The 26,200-nt window shown below is 38.0% G+C and overlaps 2 protein-coding genes across 2 annotated transcripts in view; one reads left to right on the top strand and one right to left on the bottom strand.

The window, feature by feature from the left end:
* The window catches only part of LOC118847936 (olfactory receptor 7A10-like), a 60,627-nt gene that overhangs the window by 12,765 nt on the left and 21,662 nt on the right, over positions 1-26,200 (bottom strand). The window lies entirely within an intron of this gene.
* LOC118847946 (olfactory receptor 7C1-like) lies at positions 9,645-10,586 on the top strand. Its single transcript, XM_036756655.1, has one exon. It carries the CDS (start codon positions 9,645-9,647, stop codon positions 10,584-10,586), a length of 942 nt encoding a protein of 313 aa, XP_036612550.1.

Raw genomic sequence — 26,200 nt, 5'->3', positions numbered from 1 at the left:
CCCAGCTTTCTCCCAGGCTGTCTCGCACATTGATTTCCGCAGCTGCTTCTGCTTTTGTGCTGTCTGGAGCAGCTCTGCATGCTGAGCACTCTCCCAGCCTACAGATTCATCCCGTTGGCCTTTTACACTCTCCTGGATTGGAAATTTGCCTCACTGAGCCCGCTTGCAGTTTCTAACTCTCTCAAATCTGCTCAGATTCACTTTTTTTTATAGGAATCTAATAGAACTTGTGAGAGACCTCGAGTAAGATACTGTTTTCACGCGGCCGTCTTTGCTCTGCCCCCCTGCACGATTCCTTTTAAAAAAAAATAAGCTGATTAATGGAATAGATGAGGTACATAGCATACAAAATCAAATGAAGCTGGTAGTCTAGTGTTCCAATAAATCCAATGACCATAGCTACTGGGGTAAAGATTTATTATTTGACAAACATTGGAAAGCAGTCTGATAGAAAAGGTTTTGATCAACATCTCACACCACATACCAAGAGAAGGTCTGAATCAATACATCACTTAAATGTGAAAAGTCTCATTAGAAACCAATTAGAAGAACAAGGAAGGAATTGCCTTTTATGTCTATGGATAGGGAAGGAATTTATGACCAAACAAGGGAAGTAGAGCAATGAAAAGTTAAAATGGATAGTTCTGATCGTATGGAAGTAAAGTTTTTCTGCAAACAAAAGCAACCCAATTAAAATTAGAAAGGAACTGTTTTATTGGGAAAAATATTTTGAGCAGATTTATCTAAGAAAGTTTCCTTTTCTAAGATGCATAAGGAACCCAATTAAAATTTTGAGTAAGAGTCATTTCCAACTGATAAACAGTCAAAGGATAAGAAGAGGCAGTTTTCAAAGGAAGAAATCTAAGCTATCAGACACCATATTGAAAAACCCTCCAAATTAGTATAATTAGGGAAAGGCAGATTAACGCAAACCTCAGGTTCCACCAAACAGATCAGCAAAGTTTTCATAAAAGGAAAATGACAAATTTTGGTGGCACCAAGAGAAAGTGAACACATTAATGAACCATTGGTGAACTATTAATTCCAACCCAGTAATTCCAACTGGAAGAATTTTCCAAGCATTATGGAAAGCAATTTAGAGCTTTGCCCCCAGTTACTGGGCTCTGCATGCCTTTTGACCCAGTGATACTACTAACTACAAGGCATAGATAGGTCTCATACATAAAAGAAAGTGATTAAAGAAAGACAAAAAGAACCTACACATAAAAAATCTAGGGAAGTTCTGCTTGTAGAGGCAACAAACTAGAATTAAAGGTGTGCCCATCCATTGGGGAAATGTTGAATGAAATATAGAATAGGAGTGTAATGACACACTAACGTTCCCCAAATCAGGGAATTGGTTGAAAATTTTACTTTCCTACATTTTCTGAAATGACGGAGAATCCAAAGGGCATATGGTGCAACTCAGACCTTAACAGGTACCTCCTGATAGGATTTATGGGGCCATCAGACTGATTTAATCCTACAAATGAGGCTAGAGTTCTTCTAGTCCAAGATTCTCACTTCACAGATGATGAAACTCAGGTCTAGATAAGTCAAGCAACAGAACTGGAATTCCAACATGAGTACATGACTCCAGATCCATTGCTCTCAAACCTATAAATATTCATCATGTATTAACTTGGAGTTTATTGATTAGGAACTCACTACTTTATGAGGTAACTAGTTGGTTTTTAGAGCCAAGATGCACCTAAAAGTTACCTAGTCCAACTCTGTCACTTGTGTGGAATTCTCTCTCTAATACAACAGAAAAGTGATCATCCCTCCTCTGCTTGGGGACCTCCAGTGATGAGGGAGCTCACTGGCTCCAAGGAAGCACATACAAAGATTCAGAGGTTGTTAGAACCAGAACAATTCTGAGGTCACTTAGCTCATCCCTAGCCATACAATGAATCCTGTCTCTACCAACTAAGAGAAAGCATCATCAAGTTTTTCCTGGAAGATTTCCATGTTGGCTTCCATTGTCATATAGATCTCATTGTTAGGAACTATTCTGCCAGCATTTCATGCCCTACAGGGATCTGAACTATACAGGGAATGGAATGACAATTGTGTGATTTTTTTTATTAGGAGCTTTGGGGATTCAACCTTGAAAACATCAGGAATTGTAAAATATTTCTTTTATTCCCCTCCCACCCTCCAAACCCACAGATAATTGGTCACAGGACAGGAAAGAGTCTATTTCATCTCCTAGTGATATTAGTCACCAAATCAGAGGTCACATATTTTACCTCTTCTAGGATGCAGAGCTGCTGTCTAACTTTCCCTTCTTTACAACAACCCAGGACAGAAACAAAGTCCCTGAACCTGTTCCCTCCATGGTGCCCTGTAAGTATGAAGGAGGAATAGTGAGAGGAGGGATGAAAAATATGGGATTAGGGAGGCAGCTGATTTTTCTTCAGAAATTCAGAGAGATTTCAGTCATCCTCATACAACCAAAATCATAGCTCAATCCAGGCTGTAGTACAGCTCATCCCAAGCCATCCCTGTGTCCCTAAAAGGCAAATCCCCAGCACCCATCTCAGCCCATGGGTGGTGCAATGTCGGGGAAAAAGGAGAGTAGACAGGGAGGAGGAAAGGGAATAAGCACATATAGTGCCTGCTATGTGCCTTTTATAAAAACAAATATCACTTCATTTGATTGTTACAAGAAGCCTATAATGTAGTTGTTATTATTATCTCTATTTGACAATTGAGAGAACTGAGGCAAAAACATTTAGTGATTTCCTTAAGGTCACACAGGTAGTAAATGTCTGAGGCTGGATTTGAACTTGGATCTCCCTGATCCATGGGCCACTGCTCTATGTGCTACCAGATGCTGAATCTGACAGACTCAGAATCAAGAGACCTAGATATAAGTCCTAGCCATGCCACCAAATATCTTGTGGAACAGGGCTTAATTGCTTACCTTCTATGAACCCCTGTAACAAAATGGGTTGATATTTGGGCAAATATTTGTGTGTATTTTTAAGAAGCAGAAGAGTGAGATAATTGGCTTAGTGTCAGAAGCAATAATCCATTTTATTCATCACCATGTTCTTGTAAGTATCAAAAGTAATGTACATGGCAATATTTGGTACCTATAAGTCACTGTAGAAATGTGTAGTTATCATTGCTGTTTTCATAATGGAAGTCCAACTCCCGTGTTGTCCAGCCCATCTGAGCCAAACCTATTCCAGAGTCCATGTCAGAACACAGGCTGCTCCCAAATGATGCCAGTAAGGACAGAGGAGTCCTTTATTTAACTCTCAAAGGCAGAGTCCTGGGCACCTAGATAGGTCCTTCCATGCCAATCATGGGTGCCTGGGCAGGAGGGGTAGAACGATATATTCCATTCCCCATTGCAGGTTATCAGGAAATTGGAGACATTTCCCATAAGCTCAGGAAAATGAGATAGGCATCTGGAGATGATGATGGAGTGGAATTTCCTACTCCTAATAGGAATAAGAAAGCTTGAAGAGATCTATTGGAAGTACAGGGAAAATGATACTGGGTGTTGGGGATTATCAGATACTCCACAGCATTAGTTTCCAAAATGGGTGTGGGGCATTCCTGGGGACTCTTGGAATGAATCCAAGTGTGCTGTGACTTGACTCCAGAGGATGGAAAGATGGAGTAAATCTTACCCTCCTTCCTATATGGTTCTAACTTAACCTGATCCAGGTACACACAACTGCCAAAATTTCCTTTCCCTTTCACCCTCTCAACTGTTCCCCAAGGCAGCACCTTGGTCCTAGGATCATGCCTTGGGTACCACAGGTACTCCTCACCAGGTGGTCTTGGGCCGTCATGCATGAGTAAGAGCCCCTAATTACCCCCTATCATTTTTTCAGGGGGAAAATAGTGAAAAGCATAGACTGGGCAGCACAAATGGGTTGCAATTACGTTCTCTCTTCCCAAATCCAGCCATCCTCTGAACTTCCCTATTTCTATCAGATTCCCTCCAACCTTCTAGTCTCCCTGGCTCTTAGCTCCATCATTACCTATGACTTCTCATTCGATTTAAAAAGCTCTCACCAAAATTTCCGGTAATATCTTTAATGACAAATCTAATGTCATTTTCACAACCCATATCCTACCTGAACTCTCTGCAGCATTTAACCCTGTCAGCCACCCTCTTCTGGATCCTTTCTCCTCCTGGATGGTACTGGTCCTTCTTGGTTCTTCTCTTACCTGTTATACCAGTCCCTTTCTATCACTCTGCACCCATCACTGAAAAACGAGGTATCTGGCAGCATTTTTATTAATATAAACTCTTCTAAAAGTGTAGGTTGTTGTTTTTATTATTAAACTGAGTTTTAGTTTTTCCTTACAGCTAATTGTCCTTACATTTTTTTAATCTGAGGACTCCTATTTTGGCTATTCAGAAATTTATCCCACTTTTCTACCTAGAGAACATGAATGTTTGTAATTTTTAAAAGTAGATTATTTATTCTCACATGAACCATCTAATCATGAGGTAATTTTCTCTTCTTGTTAGCTTAAGTAGACAACAAAATGTATTTTTATTACATTACATTTCCTCATGCTTTGACACCAGCCATCCTATGTTTCAATTTTACTTTATCTCTCAAAATGGGGAAGTGTAACTAAAATGCTTATAATAATAATTTAAATGAATGTAGCCTTTTAAGCTTAACAAGCAATTTTAAAAACAATGCTTGAAGAGAAGTAGCCCAAGTATCATACTCTACCTTACATGTGAGGAAGGTTTAGACTTTAAAGTAACTTGTTCTCTTCTGTTGGGGCTCTCTGATCCCTCAACTTTAAAAATTCATAAAATTTTGTGTTGGAGGGCACCTCTAGGAGTCATCTATTCCAAGTCCCTTATTTTACAGGTGGAGAAATGGAAATCCCAAAGGGAAATGTTACTCATTCAAGGTCAAACAGGTTAGTGGGTCACCTAGCTAGTGTGTGTTCATGCTTGGATTTAACACTAAATTATCTGACCTTATGTCCAGTGCAGGATCTACTACCCTGTGCTACCTTCTACTTGAAATGATATTGGATTTTCTTTTAATTTGCTTAAATAGGGTGTTTTTCTGATTTTGAAGTCACTGCCAGCTCAATTTTATGAATCTTCCTGTTTTTTCTCTTCTATCTGTAAATAATGAAGTGAGTCTAATACTCTGATTTAGGAATTTTTCCTTTGATCCCCAAGTTATCAGGCAAGAAAGTTAACTCAGTTTTTCAGACTCAAAAACTGAAAATAAATAATTGAGATGAAAATTTGGTATCTTACATGTAGTAATCTACTATGCCTCAGAGTAGGTAAGCCATACTAATGTGGGACATTGGTGAGAAAAGAAATTTGGAAGTAAAAGAAAAAAGAGAATATATTAACTCTTTAGTGTCCAGTCGTTAACTTCAAAAAAAGGAAGGCCTTAGTCTTATCCCATAGGGCAACTTATTCTAAGGGTATAAGAAGTAGTGATAAATGTCACTTTGTCTCCATAGCACAGTATCAAACACATAATAGATGATCAATCAATAAATAAATGATGTCATTCAGTCAAATGATAAGTATTTGTTTGAATTCCAGCTATGTGTAAGGCACTATATTGGAGGTTGTGAGAAAGTGGTTTCTTGTTTGAATCTGAGCAAACTTTTTAAGTTTAAGAAAATTTTACAAAAGCTCTATATAATAGTAATTACACTATTAATAATTGTGAAAACGCGTAATGACTGAGAGGTACAATGAACTCAGTAATGCTTTAAGTCAATTTGTATTTTATTAATCTCAAAGTATCTGAGAACATTTGCAAAATGCATAACATTTATTCACATGGTCAGCCTACAATGGCATGTTTGTTTATTATCTTGAGTCAACCCCCATGTTTTGTTGAAGGTAAAGGAAGATGTAAGTAACCATCCTTGGTGCACATATGGATCTGAAGATCCCTTGAAACAACTGCACATCCTCCCAGAAGTAGTCAGGTTACATATTGGGAACCACTGCTTTGGGGGGAATTCAAAGAAATCTAAGACTAATTCTTGAGCAAAAGGAGCTCCCAACCTATTTGAGAATTCACAGAAAGACAAGTGGAAATGATAGATGATATATTATTGTAAGCAAATGTGAGATTACAGAGTGTACATATGATGAATTTCAGAGGAAAGAGAATGATTTGGGGCTTGGGAATTAAGATTTCAGGGAGAATATGGGACTTGATATGGGCTTTAAATCATGGAAAGGATTGGGATGTGGATAGATGAAGAGGAACGATACTCTAGCTGTAGAAAACAGCATGAAGAAATTCCATGTCCCATCATGTAAGTATTTGCAATTTGTTGTCTTTCTTTGGCTGCAGGTGACTAGAGAAGGGTAGAGATTTCTTTGTATGCCTACTATAGCACCACAGGTAATTATGTACTCAAATGCTTTTTTGAGGAGGAACAAGGAAGATCACTACATACCCTCCTCTTCTACAAATTGAGTACATTTGTCAACAATTGCAACAAAGAATTCCTTGATTCTTTGTAATAGGAGACTTATAGTTCTTAATAAAATGCAATAAAATTAGGTTGTTTTGGAAATAACCATGTTAGTGTGTTCTTAAATTATTGTGGAACAGAACCAAGAATGTCAATTTTCAAAGTTTCATAAATATTTAATCTGATTTTCTTAAGATGTAGCTTGAATTTCTTAATGCCATAAAGATGTTTTAGATTATTTGAAATATTATCTTTAATGGGTTGTTCTACAGCAGTTGAGGAAAGGATTTTGGATTTATCTAGGTAAATTGTGAAAATCAAATCTGATTTTATTTAAATTATCTAAATTGATTACTGAACTCAGTCAATTTTATAGCACCTTGACTTTCTTTGGTTTGCTCTTTTTTTGGTCTGTTTATTTGACTAAGAAATTGTTTATTGAACATAAAACAGTTTCAAAATAGATTAATAAGAAGTAATCAGGTGCTTTAAAAAGAGATGCTTGTAACACAATCCTTTGTTTAATATAATATTTAAGGTGATCAGGATCCACTTCTAGGACCAAAGGGTCTTTTCAGAAGAATAAGATGAGCTATTGTGTGCTGACAGCAATAGGCCCTTTTGTTTGGCATGTTTAAGAGAAAGCCATGTGGCTTAGCTGGAACTACCCATGACAGAAGGAGGCTCAGACAACATGGGAAGGAAGTAGAGCCATCTACTAACTTTCCCTCACCTTTTTACACTGGGGCCAGGCCTGATATTTGCAAATTTGGATAATTTACTCATCATTTCACACTGAGATAAAGGACAAGAAAGAGGGAAAACATGGATGTCACCAGGAAGCCTTGGTCACAATAGCCTTCAGGGCCTGGTTAGGAGGATAGCAGTCCATAGTCTGCTGAGAGACTGCTCCCAGAATTTGGTTCTTACTGGGAAATCTCTGACCAGTACATGTCAGGCAGATTTGGAGTCAGCGTACCTTGGTCAGCAGTCATAGTGTCTCTATGATTACAGCATCTCAAGTGTCTCATGGAAACAGAAGATATCCTTCCTAAGTATGTTTGATTGATGTTTCTCCCCTGGGGTTACAGACAGGAATATGCCAAATATCTGGGAAATAGAATTATCTGGAGTGGAATGGATATTTGGAGACATGGGTCATTCCAGATAAGAGGCAGGACAGAAAAGAGGAGGCATCAAGCAATAGGGGAATGGCCAAGGTTAAGAAGCAGGTGAACTATTAGACAAAGAAAGACTAGGTCAAAGAAAAGAGATGCTTTTTCCAGCCTCAACAAAAATAGTTCCATTAAAAAAGTAAGTTCAGGGTAGCTAGGTGGAGCAGTGAGTAGAGCACTGACCTTGGACTAAGGAGGACCTGGGTTCAAATCCGAGATCAGATACTTGACATACTTACTAGTTATGTGACCTTGGTCAAGTCACTTAACCCCAATTGCCCTGCCTTTCCCCCTCCAAAAAAAGTAAGTTCAATATCACTGTTAGTAAAACTTGTGATTGATATCTTTTTTAAAAAAAATATTTGCAACAAGGCAAATCAAAGTGAATAATCTTTGTTTGATTTTGTTGGTGGTGCCAGGAGTTGTATAAAACAGGAAACATTCTTTAAAATGAATAGTGACTTCCCCTCTCACTCTACCATCCCTCCAGTGGTTACCCACAGCATCCTGGGCCAGTGCCAGTCATCTTGACTTTTGTCTTACCACTGGACTTCAATGACTCTGGAGGAGAGAGTGTGGCTGATGACTGTGCAGTTCTGCCTCAGTTAAACCTAATGCACACCCAAGTCAAGATGTCACCCTGGTGATGTCATTGGTCTTCTTTGAGAATGAATGACAAGCAACAAACCAACCATCATTGAAGAAGCAGAAGCAGACCACACAGAGTCTCCCTTAACTCCATGTCCAGAGATCTTTTTACCACCATTCTAGACAACAAAAAAGGTTTTTTTAATTAAATCTATAATTGGTTAAAGCACATATAACCTTTTTAAAAATTGCTGGCCTTATCCATGAAAGCAAGAAGAGGGAAGGTCGGTAAGAATTTGGAACTCAAAACTTTAAAAAAAGGTTAAAATTGATTTAGATATGGCCAAAAGAAATAAAATATTAAAATAAGAAATGAAGAGCAGAAAAAGAGACTTGTTATTAATGATTCACTGTGAGTTTGGCAGAATATCTTGGGGAATCTGTGCTTGGCCCTCTGCATTTGACATATTCATCAGTGATTTGGATAAAGGAATAGAAATTAAATAGCACAAAACTGGGATGGATGGCTAACATAGTGGATGACAGTGATAGGACATAAAAGGTTCTTGATGGTATGGAATCTGGGGGAAAAATAAACTTTAGAAAAGTAACACCCCAGTCTTACACTTGGAGCAAAAAAATCAACTTCTCAAAGAAGAAATAGGTGAAGTATGGTTAGATAGTCATTTGTATTCAAAGGTTTGAGACATTTTAGTGGACTGTGGGTCCAATGTGACTTGAAAGTGTGATATGTCAAGAGTAAATCTTGAGCCAAAGTTAGCTTGGACCACATGAAGAGGAGCATAGGTTCCAGGAATAAGAAGATGAGTCTCGAATGAGTACTCTCTATGTATCCTTTATGTCCTTGTTCCTTGTGTGATATTACAACTGTAGTCTGGATCAAATCACACCAGGAGTAGGTCCACTATTGAGTACTACGCGCCAGAGTTTGGGAAGGACATTGAAAAGCTGAAGCACGTTCAGGTCAACAAGGGGATAGATATCACCTAGTAAAGAAATATGTGTGAATATTTATACAAACACACATATACATATATACACATATACATAAATAGATGTATAAATACATATGTATGTATATGTGTATACACACATATATGTATGTGTGTATGTAAAATCTTAAAAATATTAAATGTGGATAACAGAATTTCATTAAATTAGAGAACCTGATGGGATCTCATGTTCATTTAGTACATTGTCTTCATTTTACTGATGAGGAAAATGAGTCTTAGAGAGGAGAAGGAATCATTCAAATTTGTACAAGGAAGACATCATGAAGATGAAATTCAAATCTCAGTCTTTTGAATCCAAGTTCTGGACTTTCCTCCATTTATAAGTCAGGAATATCTGTATTTTCACTTAATATACTTCTCCCATTTCTTTTCTCACAGAAAAACAAGCTACATGGGAGCAGCCAACCAAACACATGTTTCTGAATTCCTCCTTCTAGGATTTTCTGAGAAACCAGAGCATCAACTGCCCCTCTTTGGGCTGTTCCTGAGCATGTACTTGGTCACTGTAGGTGGGAATCTTCTCATCATGCTGACCATTGCTTCTGACTCACACCTCCACACTCCCATGTACTTCTTCCTCTCCAACCTGTCCTTGGTGGATTTCTGTCTGGTAACTACTTTGGTCCCGAAGATGCTGGTGAACCTCCTGACACACAGTAAGGCCATCTCTTATGCTGGCTGCCTAACCCAGATGTACTTCTTCATGGTCTTTGCTTGTTTAGACACCTTACTCCTCACTGTGATGGCCTATGACCGCTTTGTGGCCATCTGTCACCCTCTGAGTTATGTGACCATCATGAGCGTACAGTTGTGTGGCCTGCTGGTTTTACTTTCCTGGACTATCAGTCTTGTTAATGCAGTGTTCCATAGTCTATTGGTGTTGAGGCTGTTGTTTTGTACAGAACGAGAAATTCCACACTTTTATTGTGATCTTACTCCCATTCTCAAACTCTCTTGTACAGATACCTTCATCAATAACATTTTGGTGTATTTAACAACTGGACTTCTGGGTGTTCTTCCCTTCACAGGGATCTTTTTCTCTTATACTCAAATCTGTTCCTCCATATTGAGGGTTCCCTCCACTGGGGGAAAGTATAAAGCATTTTCTACCTGTGGATCTCACCTCTGTGTTGTCTTATTGTTCTATGGAACATTTATTGGAGTATATCTGAGTTCCTCAGCTACAGTGTCTTCTTGGAAGAGTTCAGTTGCCTCCGTGATGTATACTGTGGTTACTCCCATGTTGAATCCCTTTATTTATAGCCTCAGGAACAAGGACATAAAGGATGCTCTGAGAAGACTCATTGGCAGATTAGCTTCTCTCAGTGAATGAGCATGGCTAAACCTGAGATTATGGTACTGGTAGCTGTGGTCTAAAGTCTAGTAGTCATAAATCTCAGTTTCCAAATATGAAAGCTTGCTGCTTTCCAGGGTCACACTGTCCTTCCTCTATCTTTTTTTTCAACCTTAGACGACATAGACTATCTGCTCCCTGGACTCTATTTCCTGGTTCTGCCATAACAGCGACAGTTTTACCCACCAGGTTTGGTTTCATCCAAAAGTCTGCTGTTTTATAGTGGAGCTATAGATGTGAAGTTGCAATATACCTGACTTTTAGTCCCTGTTCTACCATGTGTAATGTGGACACCATTGGACAAGTGATTTGTATTGTCTGATCCTTGGTTTCCTTATTTGCAAAATCGGGATAGTAACATCCCCTTTTCCCCTCATAATGTATTTTGCATATGTGCAAGTGCTTTGTAATGTGTAAATGCCGCCAAAATATAGGAAATACAATCAAAGTCATTTATTAAGTTAGTACAATATGAGAGGCACAATGGTAATTGTAGGGAATACAAAGACAAAAGCAAAATTGGTCCTTTCCCTCAAAGAATTTAGTTGTGTTACTCCTCGTTATAATCATAATAGCTCATTTTAAAGCTAGGGCCAATATGATGGCTTCTCAGGTCCATGTGATTCTCTTCCTCTGCTGCTGTAGGGAGTTTATAGTAAGAAAAAAAGTAAGGACTGCAATCACACTTGCACCAAGCCCCCAGTTAGGAAAATTCCTAATACTGAAGCTTGGGATTCTGCCTCAATTGACATTTATATTTACTTCTAACCTTTGGCTTCTTTGTGGTTGATCTAAAATTCAGATGACTAGAAGCATTTATACAGAGAAACTGCAGAGTACATTGAAATTTCTATGAATATAAAAGCAATAGGACAGGAAGTTGGGGGAAGGTCAGACCTTGCTTGGGACTTCCTCCCATCCTTGAGTAAGTCGGAAAAAGTGGCCAGATCAGCCCAAATAAGTCCAAGATTTCCATAGGGCACATGGCCCTCCTTGTTCTTTCCTTCCTTCTCTGTCCCAGTTCAGGACAAATTTCTTTTTCTCATTTTGCAAGTTGTCCTCTGTACTGCCAGTTCTTTCTGGCTTGGGTCTAAATGTCTTCCTTTCAGCTGTTAGACCCTAGAAATCTTAATTTTCTCAGAGTCTATGACTAAGTCCTTGACCCAACTGAAACTGAATTCCATCTTGCTTCAAGGAGGTTTACAGGCCTTCGTCCTCCACAGTTTTGTATTGAATTAAGAAGTATTCTTTCCCAACAAAGTTAAGTGTGGTGGGGAATCAACGGACCCCCATGCTTATACATACTTCCTTCAGATGCATGTCTAAAAACATAATATATTTAGGAAGGAGAATGAACCCCTTAAACTAGGAGGATGAAGAAAGGCTTCCTGTGGGAGGTGTAGGAGAGAAGTAGGAGGAGGGCAAGGGTGTTTGGGGAGTAATATTTGGGAGTAATATGGGTTCTGATTTGGCAAGAAAGGAGAGATGATCAATCTGGAATTTAACTACTGGGAATGCTCCTCCCCACTGACTGTCATCTGAACCCCTCTATATCTTATTTGCTTTTCCTGAGGTGCTGTGCTAAAAAATCTTTATTACCTGGTGTAATAATAATGCCTTGCATGCCTTCCTCTCTCTCTCTCTCTCTCTCTCTCTCTCTCTCTCTCTCTCTCTCTCTCTCTCCCCCTATTGAATTTCCACCCATCATTAAAAATTCAACTTAAGTACCCCCTTCTAAAGAAAGTCTTCCTGATGCACTGAAATGATAACAGTCTTTTCCTCTTTGGACTTCACATACACTTTATTTTGCGTTCCTTTAATACACCTATCACGTATGATTCTGTATGTCCTTCATTCTGAAAGAGGATCAAAATGGCATTACCATGCTTGAGTCAAGATTCAATGTGCCCAACTGTGGCTGATCAGGCCAATATGAGCTTGGAATGCTCTACCACAAGCTGGGCATAAATAGTCCACATGAACATTTGAGGTGAATATCCTAAATTTGCTTATCCTGCATTTTCCTTGAGCTGTTTCAATTCTATGTTACCCATAGAACACAACACCTTCTCTGATGTTGGCACACCATGTTGAGCTGTCCTGTGCTAATGTCTTCCATGTCACACAATCAATTCCTAAGTTCTTGAAAGAGACCTTGAGAGTATCTTTGTATCTCTTCTTCCGTCAACCATGTGAACACTTGCCCTGTGTGAGTTCTCCATAAAATAGTCTTTTTGGCAAGCATAGCTACCCGTGTTAGGTTATCAGATTATAAAACACATGAATCCATATTACTACCCTCTCCAAGGAGGCTCTAGAAGCTGGATACACCAGGTTCTAGCCCCAGAAAACATTTTTAGCCCAAAGGGTGCTGACTCTAAAAGCAGTTTTTGTGATTTCTCTTATATATCACTTACATTATATAATACCACAGTATAAATGGGATTAGTGGAATTCATAGGATGTGAGAACAGTAAGTGACCTCAGCATCACCTAGTCCAGTGCCTTCATTTTTAGGTAAGAAATTGAGAATGAGACAAGTAACTCCCAAGGTAATAAGTGGTAGGCCAGTAATGAAAATCTATTGAAGTCCCTGTCCTAGATTCCCTTCATTATGTGAGCAAGGCCTCAGTATTCACTTCATTGTTTACAGTATCTTTTTTCAAAGTGTAGTTACCTTATTTATCTCTTTTATTCAAATCTATTTCAGTCATAACTTTGTCTGAGATCATAACTGCTACCCCTGCATTTTTTTGCATCAACTAAAGCATAATAAATTCTACTCCAACCCTCCATTTTAACTTTATGTGCATCTTTAATTCTTAAAGGTATTTCTTGCAAACAACATATTGTTGAATCATGATTTTTAATTCATTGTTATCTGTTTCCATTTTTATGGGTGAGTTCATCCCCTTCGCATTCAACATTACAATTATTGTTTGTGAATTTCCCTCCATCTTGTTTTTACTCACTATTTTCCTTCTCAGTCTCTCTTTTCACCCTATCCCTGTTACCTTATCTTCTTCCCTTAACCTTTTATTCCTTATTTTACCCACTAAAAGTCCCTACTTTATCTTCTCTCTTCACCTTCCTAATCTTAACCTATACATCCTTCTAAAAAGTCCCTCTCCTGCCCTCTTCCCCTATTTCCTCACTTTTCTAGAAGTTCAGAAGTCTTCTAAACCTCTTCAGGTGTACATTTTGTTTCCTCTTCCTCTAAGCCCAGCAGCAGGTGGGAAAGATCTCAGAAAGAATTCACAGCAAGGGGAAGTTCCTCAGCATCCCTGTGTCAAGGGGGCACCTCCAGCAATGGAGCAGCCCTGAAGTCGTTTGAAGGAGAAGACTAATTTAGATCACCATACTCAGTATCAGGTTGGCCTTACTCCTACCATTTAGTTGCAGAGGTTGACTCAAGTACAGGCACCTTAGATATTGAGACAAGAGATATGAGCAAAGGAAAACTCCAAATACCATGAAGAAATAGCTTGGTTTGAGAGAAACCCAAGGGTTAAACCCTGAAGAAGATAGTGACATGACAAGTCCATGTAAAGCCTTGGAGGAAAACAAATGTCATGGCCACAGGGATTTCTAGAGTACTAAGAAGAAATGAAGCAAGAAAAATAGGATGAGAAAGAAGATGGACACTTTAGAACAGAGAGTGGAAAACCTCACCCAAGAACTGAATGCACTGAAAATTAAAGTGGGTCAAACAGAAAATAGTTATTCAATAAGATGCCTAGAGACAATAAAACAAAACCAGGAGATTGAAATTAGAGAAAAATGTTATATCAACAACAAGTGATCTACAAAAGAGGTAAAGGAGAGATACGAATAATCAGGCTACCTGAAAACCATGATCAAAAAAAGTCTAGATACTGTATTTCAAGAAATTATACATGAAAATTGCCTAGAACTCTTAGAACTATAAGGTAAAATTAACATGGAAAGAATCTGCCAGTCACTTTTAGAAAGAAACCCCAAAGTGAAAACTTCTTGGAAGACTAGAGTGAAAATCAGGGCTTCCAGGTAAAAGAAAGAAAATACTACAAGTAGCAAAGAAGGAGCACAAATGCCAAAGAGCTATAAAGAAGATGACATAAGATTTAGCAGTCACCATTGTGAAGCAGAGGAGAGCTTAGAACAAGATATTCCAAAAAATATGAGGGCTTATACCTAATGATAACCTATCCAGAAATAACAATTATAATCTGACAGGGGGGAAATGAAACTTTAATGAAATAGAGGATTTCCAAGAATTCCTGAAGAAAAGGCCAGAAATGAGTACATATTTTGAAATGGAAATGCAAGGGCCCAGAAAAACATACAAAGGTAGACATATTTGTAGAATTGAAAGGGAATATGAAGGGATGAATTGGTTACATGTTAAGAATAGGATAGGAAACAAATACATTCTCAGTAACAAATTTTTTTAAAGATCATGGAGAAAGTTAGAAATAACAGTGGTTTTCTGTGGCTTTTAGTGGACTTAAATAAAGATGTACCAATGAGAATAACAGGAGAATAAAGGGGAAGAAAGAAAGAAAGGGAAATTGCTGCCATATAATAGAAGAGCATAATATGAAGAGTGTGTAGTCATGAAGGAAATGGTGAATGGAACAGGAATCCCATGAATCTCACTTTCATCTGAACTCAGTAAACGAATATTGAATACAATTACATCTAACCCTCTACTTCCCCCCCCCAACATGATATTTTGGTGTAGAAATACATTAAACTCAAAAGGAAACTAGGAGAGCACAGGGATAAGAGAGGGATAGAAAGAGGTCTAAGAGGAAGGGCAAGATAGGAAAGGGAATGGTCATAAACATGACAAGTATATAAAATTTTACTTAGGGCTCCTGAATTAGACAGCAATTGCAGGCTAAACATAATTCTAAAGAAATAGTTATTCAAAAAGAAATTATATACCACTAGAAGATCTGTATCCCAAAAGTTATAAAAATCAAAAAAGGAAAAGGAGCTATAGGTGCAAAAATATTTATAGCAGCTCTTTTCTGATGGCAAAGAATTGGAAATTGAGGGAAAACCCATCAATCGGAGAATGGCTGAACAAGTTGTGGTGTAAGACTGTGAAGCATTATTATTGTGCTATAAGAACTGACTACCAGGCTGGTTTCAGAAAAATGTGGGAAGACTTGTATGAACTGATGTAGAGTGAAATGAGTAGAACAGGAGAACATTGTACACAGTAACAGCAATACTTTAGGATGATCAAATTTGAACTACTAAGCTATTCTCAGCAATACAGTGATTCGAGATAACTCTGAAGGATTTATGATGAAAAATGCTATCCATTCCCAGAGAAAGAATTGAGGGGGTCTGAATATAGATCGAAGCATACTTTTTAAACTTTCTTTATTTTTCTTGGTATTTTTGTCTGTTTTCTTTTAAATATGACTAATACGGAAATATATTTTGCATGATTAAATATGTGCAACTTATATTAAATTGCTTGCATTCTCAATGGGGGGAATGAGGGGTAGAATTTGGAACACAAATTTTTCAAAATTTTAAAATTGTTTTTACATGTAATTGAAGAAAAATAAAATGATAAATAAATAAATTTTAAGACCAAATTATAGAAACAAAAGGAATTTTCATTAAAAAAAATAAAAATAACAAGATGACATCCTACAACTGATGGATGAATGGTATGAACTCACTTACAAAATGGAAGAGGATGGCAGAATGGATTAGAAAGTAGAATTCTGCAACATGTGGTTACAAAGAAGACACGTGAGACATAAAGGTTTTGTAATGGCAAGCAAAGTGAGATTTTTGCCAGATTGAAAGTGTGTCGAGTTTTAGTCAATCAGATGCCATCTAGAACTGTATATAAGGAGAGCTCAAAGTGTGAGAGAAGCAGACATCAAGAGGGTGTTGAAGAGAAGACATCAAGAGAGCTGCCAGCACTGAGAAGACTGAGAGGAAAGTCTTGGGGAGCAAGGAGACCTTTGATGGCAGAGACTTGCTGAAGGAGCCTCCGACCTTTGAAGGCGAGTGGAGCTGTAGGGCAGACACCTGCCCATGGGAAGGAGGCTTAGCTTAAGCCCTTTTTGAGAGCTGTTAAAGAGAACTGAGTTGTTAACATAGAGCCTCTGGACTTTGGAGGTGAATTGAGATGGTAGTGTTGGTGTTGTGTATTGCTGCCCTGTTAAGTTTCATTGTTCCAGAAACAAAAGCTGCGGGCAGGAACCCTTGGAGCCTGCTGTTGGACAGGAGCTTGGAGTGGCACAGTCTCCATGAGCTGGGGCCCAGTGCAAGAGTGGAGAGCTGCCTGCATGTGAATCCAGGTGAGTGTAAGGAGTGGTTGGCCTACAGAGAAGGAGGAATGGGAGTTGGAGGTCAACTTTGGGTCAAGATGAAAGAGGACTTTGCATGGATGCTTGGTAATGATTCGGGAGATTGTTCTTACTGAGACCTAGGGGTGGATGGTGTGGTATTTTTTGCTATCCCTTAAGGATGTGTTGTGCTAAGGAAGACTTTAGCCTGGGACACCCCACCTCACCCCCCACTGCCGATTTGAGGATGCAATGATACATATTGTGTAGTGTGATGTTCTTACTGGATGCAATGATATACAATGGAGTGTGCTATTCTGCAGCCTAGGAGTGGACTGTGCAATAGGACCCCTGGAATTGATCACAGCAATGGTCCTCAGATGTGCTGCTGTGATTGGCATTATAGATTTACACTTTTTAAAAAAAATAAAAGACCAAAGAAAAATCTATTATGTTTGAGTGGGACTCAAAACAGCAGGAGTAGCAATTATAAATCTCATCGAAAGAAAGAGCAAAGACAGACTTGATTAAAAGAGATAAATGTGGAAACTACATTATAGTGAAAGTTACCATAGACAAAAAGTTATGGACAATGATGCTATAATGGTGTAGCTTAAAGGAGAAGCTAAGTGAGTTACAGGAAAAAAAATGGTAAAACTTTAATAGTGGTGACCTTAAAGGTAACTCTTTCAGACCTAGACAAATCCATCAAAAAAATATAAGAAAGAATTTAAGGACTTGAAATAGAATTTGAGATATGATAGCTCTTAGGCTATTATTGAATGGGAACAGAAAAGGGTATACATATCACATATTTCCTAGTTGTGGAAATGTAACATAGTGATTCAAAACTATTCCATAGGAATAATAATGATAAAAAGGATTTATTTTCTGTCTACATTTTATTTCACAACATGACATGGAAACCATAATATCGAGTAGTAGAATAATATGGAAATATATTTTGCCAACTGCACATGTATAACATCAAATTGCTTGCCTTCTCAAAGAGGTGACAAAGACAGAGAACAAAATAAACAAGAAGATAAGGACCCAAATAGAATTTGAGATATGATAGATCTTAGGTTATTATTGAAGGGCAACAGAAAAGAGTGTACATATCAATGTTTCTACTCATGGAAATGTAACATATACAAAAATTGATCAAGTATAAGGGAATAAACACATCAAAAACAAATGCAGAAAAACAGAGATACTAAATACTTCTTTTAATAATCAAAATACAATAAAATATGTTCGATAAAGAATTAAAAATTAAGACCAAATAACTTTTTCCTAAAGAAATAGAAACAATTAACAATTTTATTAAAGAGAATAACAACATACTAACTTTTTGAGGTGTAGTCAAAGCAGTATATAAGGTAAACTCTTGAAACTTTTGTTAATAAAAGACAGAAAGAGGGATGGAGCTAAGATGGCAGAAAAAAGGCAGAGGGTCTCCTGAGATTTCCCAAATTCCTTTCAAAACAACCTTAAAATAACACTTTCAAATGAATTCTGGAGCAGTGGAACAAACAAAAGGACAAGGTGCAATTTTTCTCCAGCCCAAGACAAGTTAGAAAGTCAGCAGCAAAGGTCTGTCTCATTGGGGTGAAAGCACCCCAGCACAGGCTACACCTGGAAAGCCAATAACAAGTCTTGAGTATGACTGAATCTTCACCTGTGACTTCTGGAACTCTCACTTCACAGATAGTAAGGAGATTAGACAACTGGTCAGAAAGAGATTACAGGAGATACTTTGCTGGGTGTTAGGTGCAGGCTACTACTGCATTGCTCACCTGTGATTCTGAGTTACAGTCCAAGGGCAAGGAGGAGCGCTAGCACACTAGAGAGTGTGGCACCAGGGATAAGGAGACCCTGGTCAGAGTTTGAGGGTGGAAAAGAGTGCTTATGGTTGCTCACAGACCAGATCATAGGGCAGGAGAGAAGGGCCACCCTTCTCCTTACACTATACCACCTTGGAAGGACTGAAAATTTACAGAACCCCCCCCCCCGGACTAATTCTTAAAAAGCAGCATGAAAATATGAAGCTTGGAACAGGTCCTACTACATCTCAGAAGCAGAGACCAACTTTAACATAAAGTTAAAGGTGAAGAAATAGGCTGACAAATGAGTAAACAACAACAAAAAAGAACCTGACCATAGAAAGTTACCGTGGTGATAGGGAAAATCAAAACACAAACTCAGAAGAAGACAACAAAATGAAAACAGCTACATGCAGAGCATCAAAGAAAAGTGCGAATTGGTCTCAGGCCCAAAAAGAATTACTGGAAGAGTTCAGAAAGGATTTTAAAAATCAAATAAGACAGGTAGAGGAAAATTTAGGAAAAAATAAGAGGGATGCAAGAAAATCGTGGGAAAAAAAGGAGTCTACAGCTTGGTGAAGGAGGCACAAAATATACCAAAGAAAATAGCATCTTAAAAAGAAGAGAATCGGTCATATGCTAAAAGAGGCACAAAAGTTAACTGAAGAGAATTCCTTTAAAAAAAAAAGCAGAATTGGCCAAATGGAAAAAGATGTACAAAAATTCACGGAAGTAAAGAACTCCTTAAAAAGTAGAATTGGCCAGATGGAAAAGGAGGTACAAAAAGTCTCTGAAAAAGATAATTCTTTAAAAATTAGAATTGGGCAAGTGGAAGTTAATGACCCCATAAGACATCAAGAAACAATAAAACAACATCAAGAGAATGAAAATAGAAGAAAATGTGAACTATTTCACTGGAAAAACAACTAACTTAGAAAATAGATCAAGGAAAGGGAGGTTGAAATACCTGAAAGCGTGATCAAAGGAAGAGTTTAGGCATCATACTTCAAGATATTATCAAGGAAAACTGCCTTGATATCCTAGATAGAACCAGTGCAAGAATAGAAATTTAAAGAGTCCACTGATTACCTCCTGAATGAAATCCCAAAATAGAAACTCCCAGGAATATCAGCCAAATTCCAGAGATCCCAGGTTAAGGAAAAAATATTGTAAGCAGCCAGAAAGAAACAATTTAAATATGGAACCACAGTGAAGACAATACAATAATTTAGAAGCTTCTACATTCAAAAATCAGAGGGATTGGAATATGATATTTTGTAGGGCAAAGGAGTAAGGATTACAACCCAGAATCACTTCACCAAAACTGAGTATAATCTTTTGGGGTAAAAATGGATATTTGATGAAATAGAGGACTTTCAAGAATTACTTCTGAAAAGACCAATGCCAAATAGACAATTTGACTTTCAAATACCAGACTCAAGACAAGCATAAAAAGGTAAACAAGAAAGACAAATCATAACGGACTCCTTAAGGTTAAACTTTTTACATTCCTACATGGCTGGGTGATCCTTGTAACTCCTAAGAATTGTATTCGCATTAGGGCAGTTAGAAGGAGTTTACAAAGAGAATTTGGTTGTGAGTTGACTATGATAGAATGGTGTCTATAAAAATAAAGATTGAGAAAGAGGGATGTACCCTGGGAGAAGAGGAAAGGTAAAGATAGAATGGGGTAACTTGTCTCACATGAAAGATGTTTGAAATAAATTATACAGTGGAAGGGAAATGGGTGATGGTTGCAGAAAATGCTGTATTGGTTCAAAGAAGGAATAACATACTCACTCAGTTGGGTTTAGAAAGCTATCTTGCCCTACAGGGAAATAATAAAAGAAAAGAGGAGTCTCTGATAGAAGAGAAGGCAGATTGGGGGAAGTAGTGGTTAAAGACAAAACACTTTTGAGGGGCAACAGGATGAAAGAAGATAAAAAGAGAAGGATAAACAGGGAGGAAATTGAGTGGAGGGAAATACACTGTAATCATAACTGTGAAAAGGATTTTACAGTAAGTTTCTCTAATAAACGTCCCATTTTTCAAATATATAGAGAAATGAGTCAAATTTGTGAGAATACAAGTCATTCCCCATTTGATAAGTGACCCAAGGATATGAACAGGCAATTTTCAGATGAAGAAGTCAAAGCTGTCTATGATGCTCTAAATCACTATTCATAAGAGGAATGCAAACTAGGATAACTCTGAGGTACCCTCTCACACCTATCAGACAGGCTAATATGAAAGAAAAGAAAAATGACAAATGCTGGAGGGGATGTGGGAAATTAGGGAAATTAAAGTATTGTTGGTGGAGGGTGAACTGATCCAACCATTCTGGAGAGCAATTTGGAACTATGCCCAGAGGGATATAAATCATTTCAAGCCCTTTGATACAGCAATATAATTATCAGATCTGTATCCCAAAGAGATAAGAAAGGAAAAGCACATATATGTCCAAAAATATTGATAGCATACCTTTTATGGTGGCAAAGAATTGGAAATTAAGGGGATGTCCATCAATTGGGAATGGCTGAACAAGTTATGGCATATGATTGTGATGGAATACTACTGTACTATAAGAAATGATGAACAAGATGATTTCAGAAAAATTGGGAAAGATTTACATGAACTGATGCAAAGTGAAGTGAACAGAACCAGGAGAACAGTGTACACAGTAATAGCAATATTATATAATGATCAATTGTGAATGACAGCTGTTTTCAGCAATATAATGATCTAAGACTGTTCCAACATACTTGTGATGAGAAATGCTATCCACCACCAGAAAAAAAAAAAAACTAATGGAGTATGAACGCAAATCAGTGTGTGTGTGTGTGTGTGTGTGTGTGTGTGTGTGTGTGCGTGTGCGTGTGTATCTTAACCTTTATTTTATTGGGTTTTTGTCTATTTTCTTTCAACATGACTAATGTGGAAATAAATTTTGCATCACTGTACATATATAACCTGTATCAAATAGCGTGCCTGCTTAAGGAAGAGATAGGGGTGGAAGGGTGGGAGAGAATTTGGGCTCGAAATTTTTTTTAAAAGTTAGAAATTATTTTTACATGTAATTGGAAAAAATGAAATAGAAAAAATAAAAGAAAGAAAACATCAATGACTTTGGCATCCAACTGAAAAAAAACACCTAAAAACCAAATTATTTAAAATAAATTAAACATCAAAATAAAAGTCCTGAAAATTAAAGACTAGAGTAATAAAATTGAAAAATTAATCAATAAAACTAGTCGCTATATTAAAATAAAAGTAGACAAGCTATTAGATGACTTGCTTTAAAAAAGAAAGTTTAAAACCAAATTGTTAATATAAAACATGAAAAAGGCAAATTCACAAAACACGAAGAAGAAATAAAGAAAATTATTAGAAACTATCTACCAATAAAAACATCAACTTAAATGAAAACCAGACTTTTAACTATACTAACTACAAAACAGAAATAATCACAATGATTTGGCACTGCTTAAAATACAGGTTGATCAATGGAATAGATTAGGTATGCAGCATAGAGAAACAAAAGAAGCTAGTAGCCTAGTATTCCAATAAATCCAAAGTAGTCAGCTACTAGGGTAAAGGCTTATTATTTGACAAAAACTGGAAAGCAGTCTGATAGATGTTTCGATCAACACCTCATACCACTTACCAAGAGAAGCTTTAAGTCAATACATGACATATTTAAAAGGTCATATCATAAACCAATTAGAGGTCAAAGAAGGAATTCCTTTCACACCTATGGATAGAGGAAGAGTTCATGACCTGACTAAGGAGAGAAAGGAACAAAGAGAAAAAGTGGATAATTTTGATCACAGAAAATTAAAGTTTTTCCTAAACAAAAGCAATATAATTAAAAATAAGAGAAATTGTTTGTTCGGAAAAATATTAAGAGCAAATTTATCTGAGAAGTCTCCTTTCCAAGATCTGCAGGAATTGAAGGAAACATCTATCCTTGAAGCTGGTGTCCCCAAAACATGGAATTAGGTGAAAAATTTTTCGACATTCTCTGACATGACAGAGAAACTGTAGAACATGTGGTCTAACTCAGACCTGAGCAGGTATCTCCTGATAGGATTTATGGAACCAACAGATTGATTTAGCCTTAGAAATGAGGTTAGAGTTCCCCTAGTCCAATATTCTCACCTTACAGATGATGAAATTTGTCTAGAGAAGTCTAGCAGCAGAACAGGAATTCTAACATGATTAGGAACTCACTACTTTGTGAGGTGACTTATTTGTTTTAGAGTTAAGATGCACCTAAGAGATATCTAGTCCAACCGTGTCATTTGTTAGGAATTTTCTCTACAATACAACAGAAAAGTGTTCATCCCTCCTCTGCTTGGGGACTTCCAGTAATGTGGGAGCTCACTGGCTCCAAGGAAGCACATACAAAAATTCAGAGGTTGCTAGAACTAGAACAACTCTGAGGTCACTTAGCTCATCCTCTAGCCATAGAATGAATTCTGTCTCCAGCAACCCAGAGAAGTGGTTATCTAGCCTCTTCTGAAAGATTTGGCTTGCATTGTCATACAGGTTTCATTGTTAGGAAGTTTTCTGCCAGGACTTTCTGCCCTACAGGGATCTGAACTATTCAGGGAGTGGAATGACAACTGGAGTGGAATGATTTTTCTAATTAGGAGCTTTGGGGATTCAGCCTTGAAAGATCCAGAAACCATAAAATATTTATTTTGTTACCCTCCTGCCCCGCCCCAAGCCCTCAGATAATTTGTTACAGGTACTGAGGGACTGGAAAGACAACTGTATGGTTTTTCTAATGAGGATTTGTGGTGAATGAGTCTCTAAGGCCAATGAACTTGTAAATATTCTTTCTGTTTGCCACCTCAGGCTCTTAAATCATCTATCCCAAGTCAAGGGACAACCTACCCTCTCTCCCAGAGACATTAGTCACCAGGTCATTATCATACCTTTTCTTTGGGTCAGAGCTACTACCTTCCTTGTCTTTCCAGTAAACAATCCAGAAGAAAAGGAATCAGCCAACTCTGTCCCCTTGGTGATGCCCAGTAAGTGCTATGGGGGAAAGAAAGAAAAAAGAGTAGAGGAGTGGCAGGGAGAAAAGGGTATGTGGTCTATTTTGTCTCAGAAACCAAGGGGAGGTAGTACCAACCACAGCATGGCCAAAAGCATAGGCCAACCTAGCTCAGAGCCCAGACCTGAGTCTATATGAAAGACAAGATCTCAGAGTCTAGTATAGCCTTGACTTTCGGGTTGGGGGTGGGGCTGTAAAGGCAGTACCATGGAAAAAGCCGTAGAGTAGAAGTTAAGAGACCTAGGTTCAGCTCCCAGCCTTGCCACTGATCACCCATGTTCACTATGGAACTGTAAGTAAATCATTTTCTCTTTCAGGTTCTCAGAAAAAGGATCCTATTCCATAATATCTAGATTTATATGTGACATCCTAGCAAAAGACCAGAATGTGTCCTATCTTTCATGTGCTCAGAAAAGAATAAAAGAACACTCTTTCATGTGCTCAGAAATTCCATGTCCTCACATCTCTTGCCTGAACTATTGAAATAACCATGTTGTGTGTGCATGGGTGTGTGTGAATGCATACAAAACAAATGAAATGCACACACACATAATCATATACATATATATGTATATAGTTTCCTTGTCTCGTGTCTTTTTCCCACTCCAAGCCATCCTCTTCTCAGCTGCCAAGACAATTTTTGTTCTAAATCAAAAGTCTGACTATGTCACTCCACTTCTCAATGAACGCCATTGGCTCCCAATTGCCACTAGAATTTTTTTTGGAAGGTTCCTTAGACATGTCGATTGGCTTTTTTATACCTTTCCAATCTACTTATACTTTCTTCCTCTCTGTATACCCTTGCCTACTTGTTCCTCAAACATGGCACTCTGCTTCTTCTCTCTGTGTCTTTGCAGTAGCTCCCCCCCCACCCGCATTCCCAGAATGCTCTGTCCTCTCACTTCCATTTCGGTTTCCCTGGCTTCCTTCAAGATTCATCTCACATCCTACTTTTTGCACGTGGACTTTCCCAGTATTTCTCTACCTCAGTGCCTTCCTTTCTCAAATTACCTCTCATCTATTTTGTATATATTTTCCATATACTTAGAGACGGTTTTTGTTTTTCTTTGAATCCCTATCACAGTTCTTGAAACTTCATTAGTAAGTGCATAATAAATAAATGCTTGTTGGATGACTGATTAACTCTGACACTTATTAGCTGAGTGACTCTAGGTAAGTCACTTGCCATTTCACAGACTCAGGTTCCTTATCTGTAAAAGAGAAAAGGTAAGATAACACCAGGTTTTGAAGACCCGTGACTGTCAGTCTGAGAAGTCATCTTTTATTTGGTAGGTAATAGAAAGCCACTGAAGGTAGAGGAAGGCTATAATCATATCTATGCCTAAGGCAAATGAGTCTGGCAGCATGTGAAGGATGGATTGGGGTAGGTAGAGACTGCAGTTGTAGAGAACTGTTAATAGGTTATTGCAAGAGTGCATATAGGTGGTAGTGAAAGCTCATCCTACGTTGATGAAAACAGGATTAGAGGAAGAGGTGAACCTTAGAAATGTACAGACAACAGAAGGATCGGGCAACTTATCGGATGGATGAAGGTGAGAGCAAAGTAATGGTTCAAGATGACACCAGTTTTTCAAAGCTGGGAGATTTGGTGAATAGTGTCACCATTTACTTGAGGTCATCTAATCTCTTTTTGAAGACCTTTAGTGATGTGGAACCTGCCCTGCCTCAGGCAGCCCATTCAGTTTGTAGATAGAACTAATATTTGTCAGTTTATTTATATCCCTTCCTTCCTACAACTCCCACACATTGCCCTTCATTCTACCCTCTGAAACATGTCATGGTGAGAATTGTGTTCCTCTTGTGTGAGATGTGCTGTTAGACAACTGGTTTCTTGGACTTTGTCTTGGTCTTAGTCTCTGTTTGCCTTGCTGGACTGCTTGGACCCCAAATTGAAGCATTTCTGTCATCAGTCTCAAGATCTTAGACTCATCTTCTTCCTCTGGCCCCCGCCTGCTTTTCCCCCTTGTGATAATGCTGCTTGCTTCTTACTCCACGGTCTGGGAATGGTCTCATTGCTGAATTAATTCCATATACCCCACTGTCTTATGTTAAATTTGCCCTCACTGTGGAGGGCTCTAGCATCTCAGGTAGAACTAACTCACCACACATCGATAAGCTGTTCCCAAGAGCAGTTTTTTGTGTATTTTAATTTATGTTACCTAAGTCCAAATGTGCTTAGTAAAAGTTTGGTAGAATTGGAGAATAGGAAGCTGCCTTTATAGATATCAAAACATAGATTATGAGAAATGACTTGGCCAAAGTCACACAGGCAGTAAATGTTAGAGTTGTAATTGAAGTACAGGTCTTCTAAATTCGAGCCCTGGGGTCACTGTACTATATGAGCAGTCTGAAGTTGTCTCCATGTATTTAAACGGTTGTCAG

This window comes from Trichosurus vulpecula, chromosome 1, assembly GCF_011100635.1.
Source record: "Trichosurus vulpecula isolate mTriVul1 chromosome 1, mTriVul1.pri, whole genome shotgun sequence".
Classification (NCBI taxonomy): Eukaryota; Metazoa; Chordata; class Mammalia; order Diprotodontia; family Phalangeridae; genus Trichosurus; species Trichosurus vulpecula.
The sequence above is the reverse complement of the archived record's forward strand: the minus strand, read 5'-3'. Positions and strand labels throughout refer to the sequence as shown.

What these genes read in the sequence shown, in the direction of transcription:
- LOC118847946 (XM_036756655.1), top strand. Translation starts at nt 9,645, where the DNA reads ATGGGAGCAGCCAACCAAACACATGTTTCTGAATTCCTCCTTCTAGGA.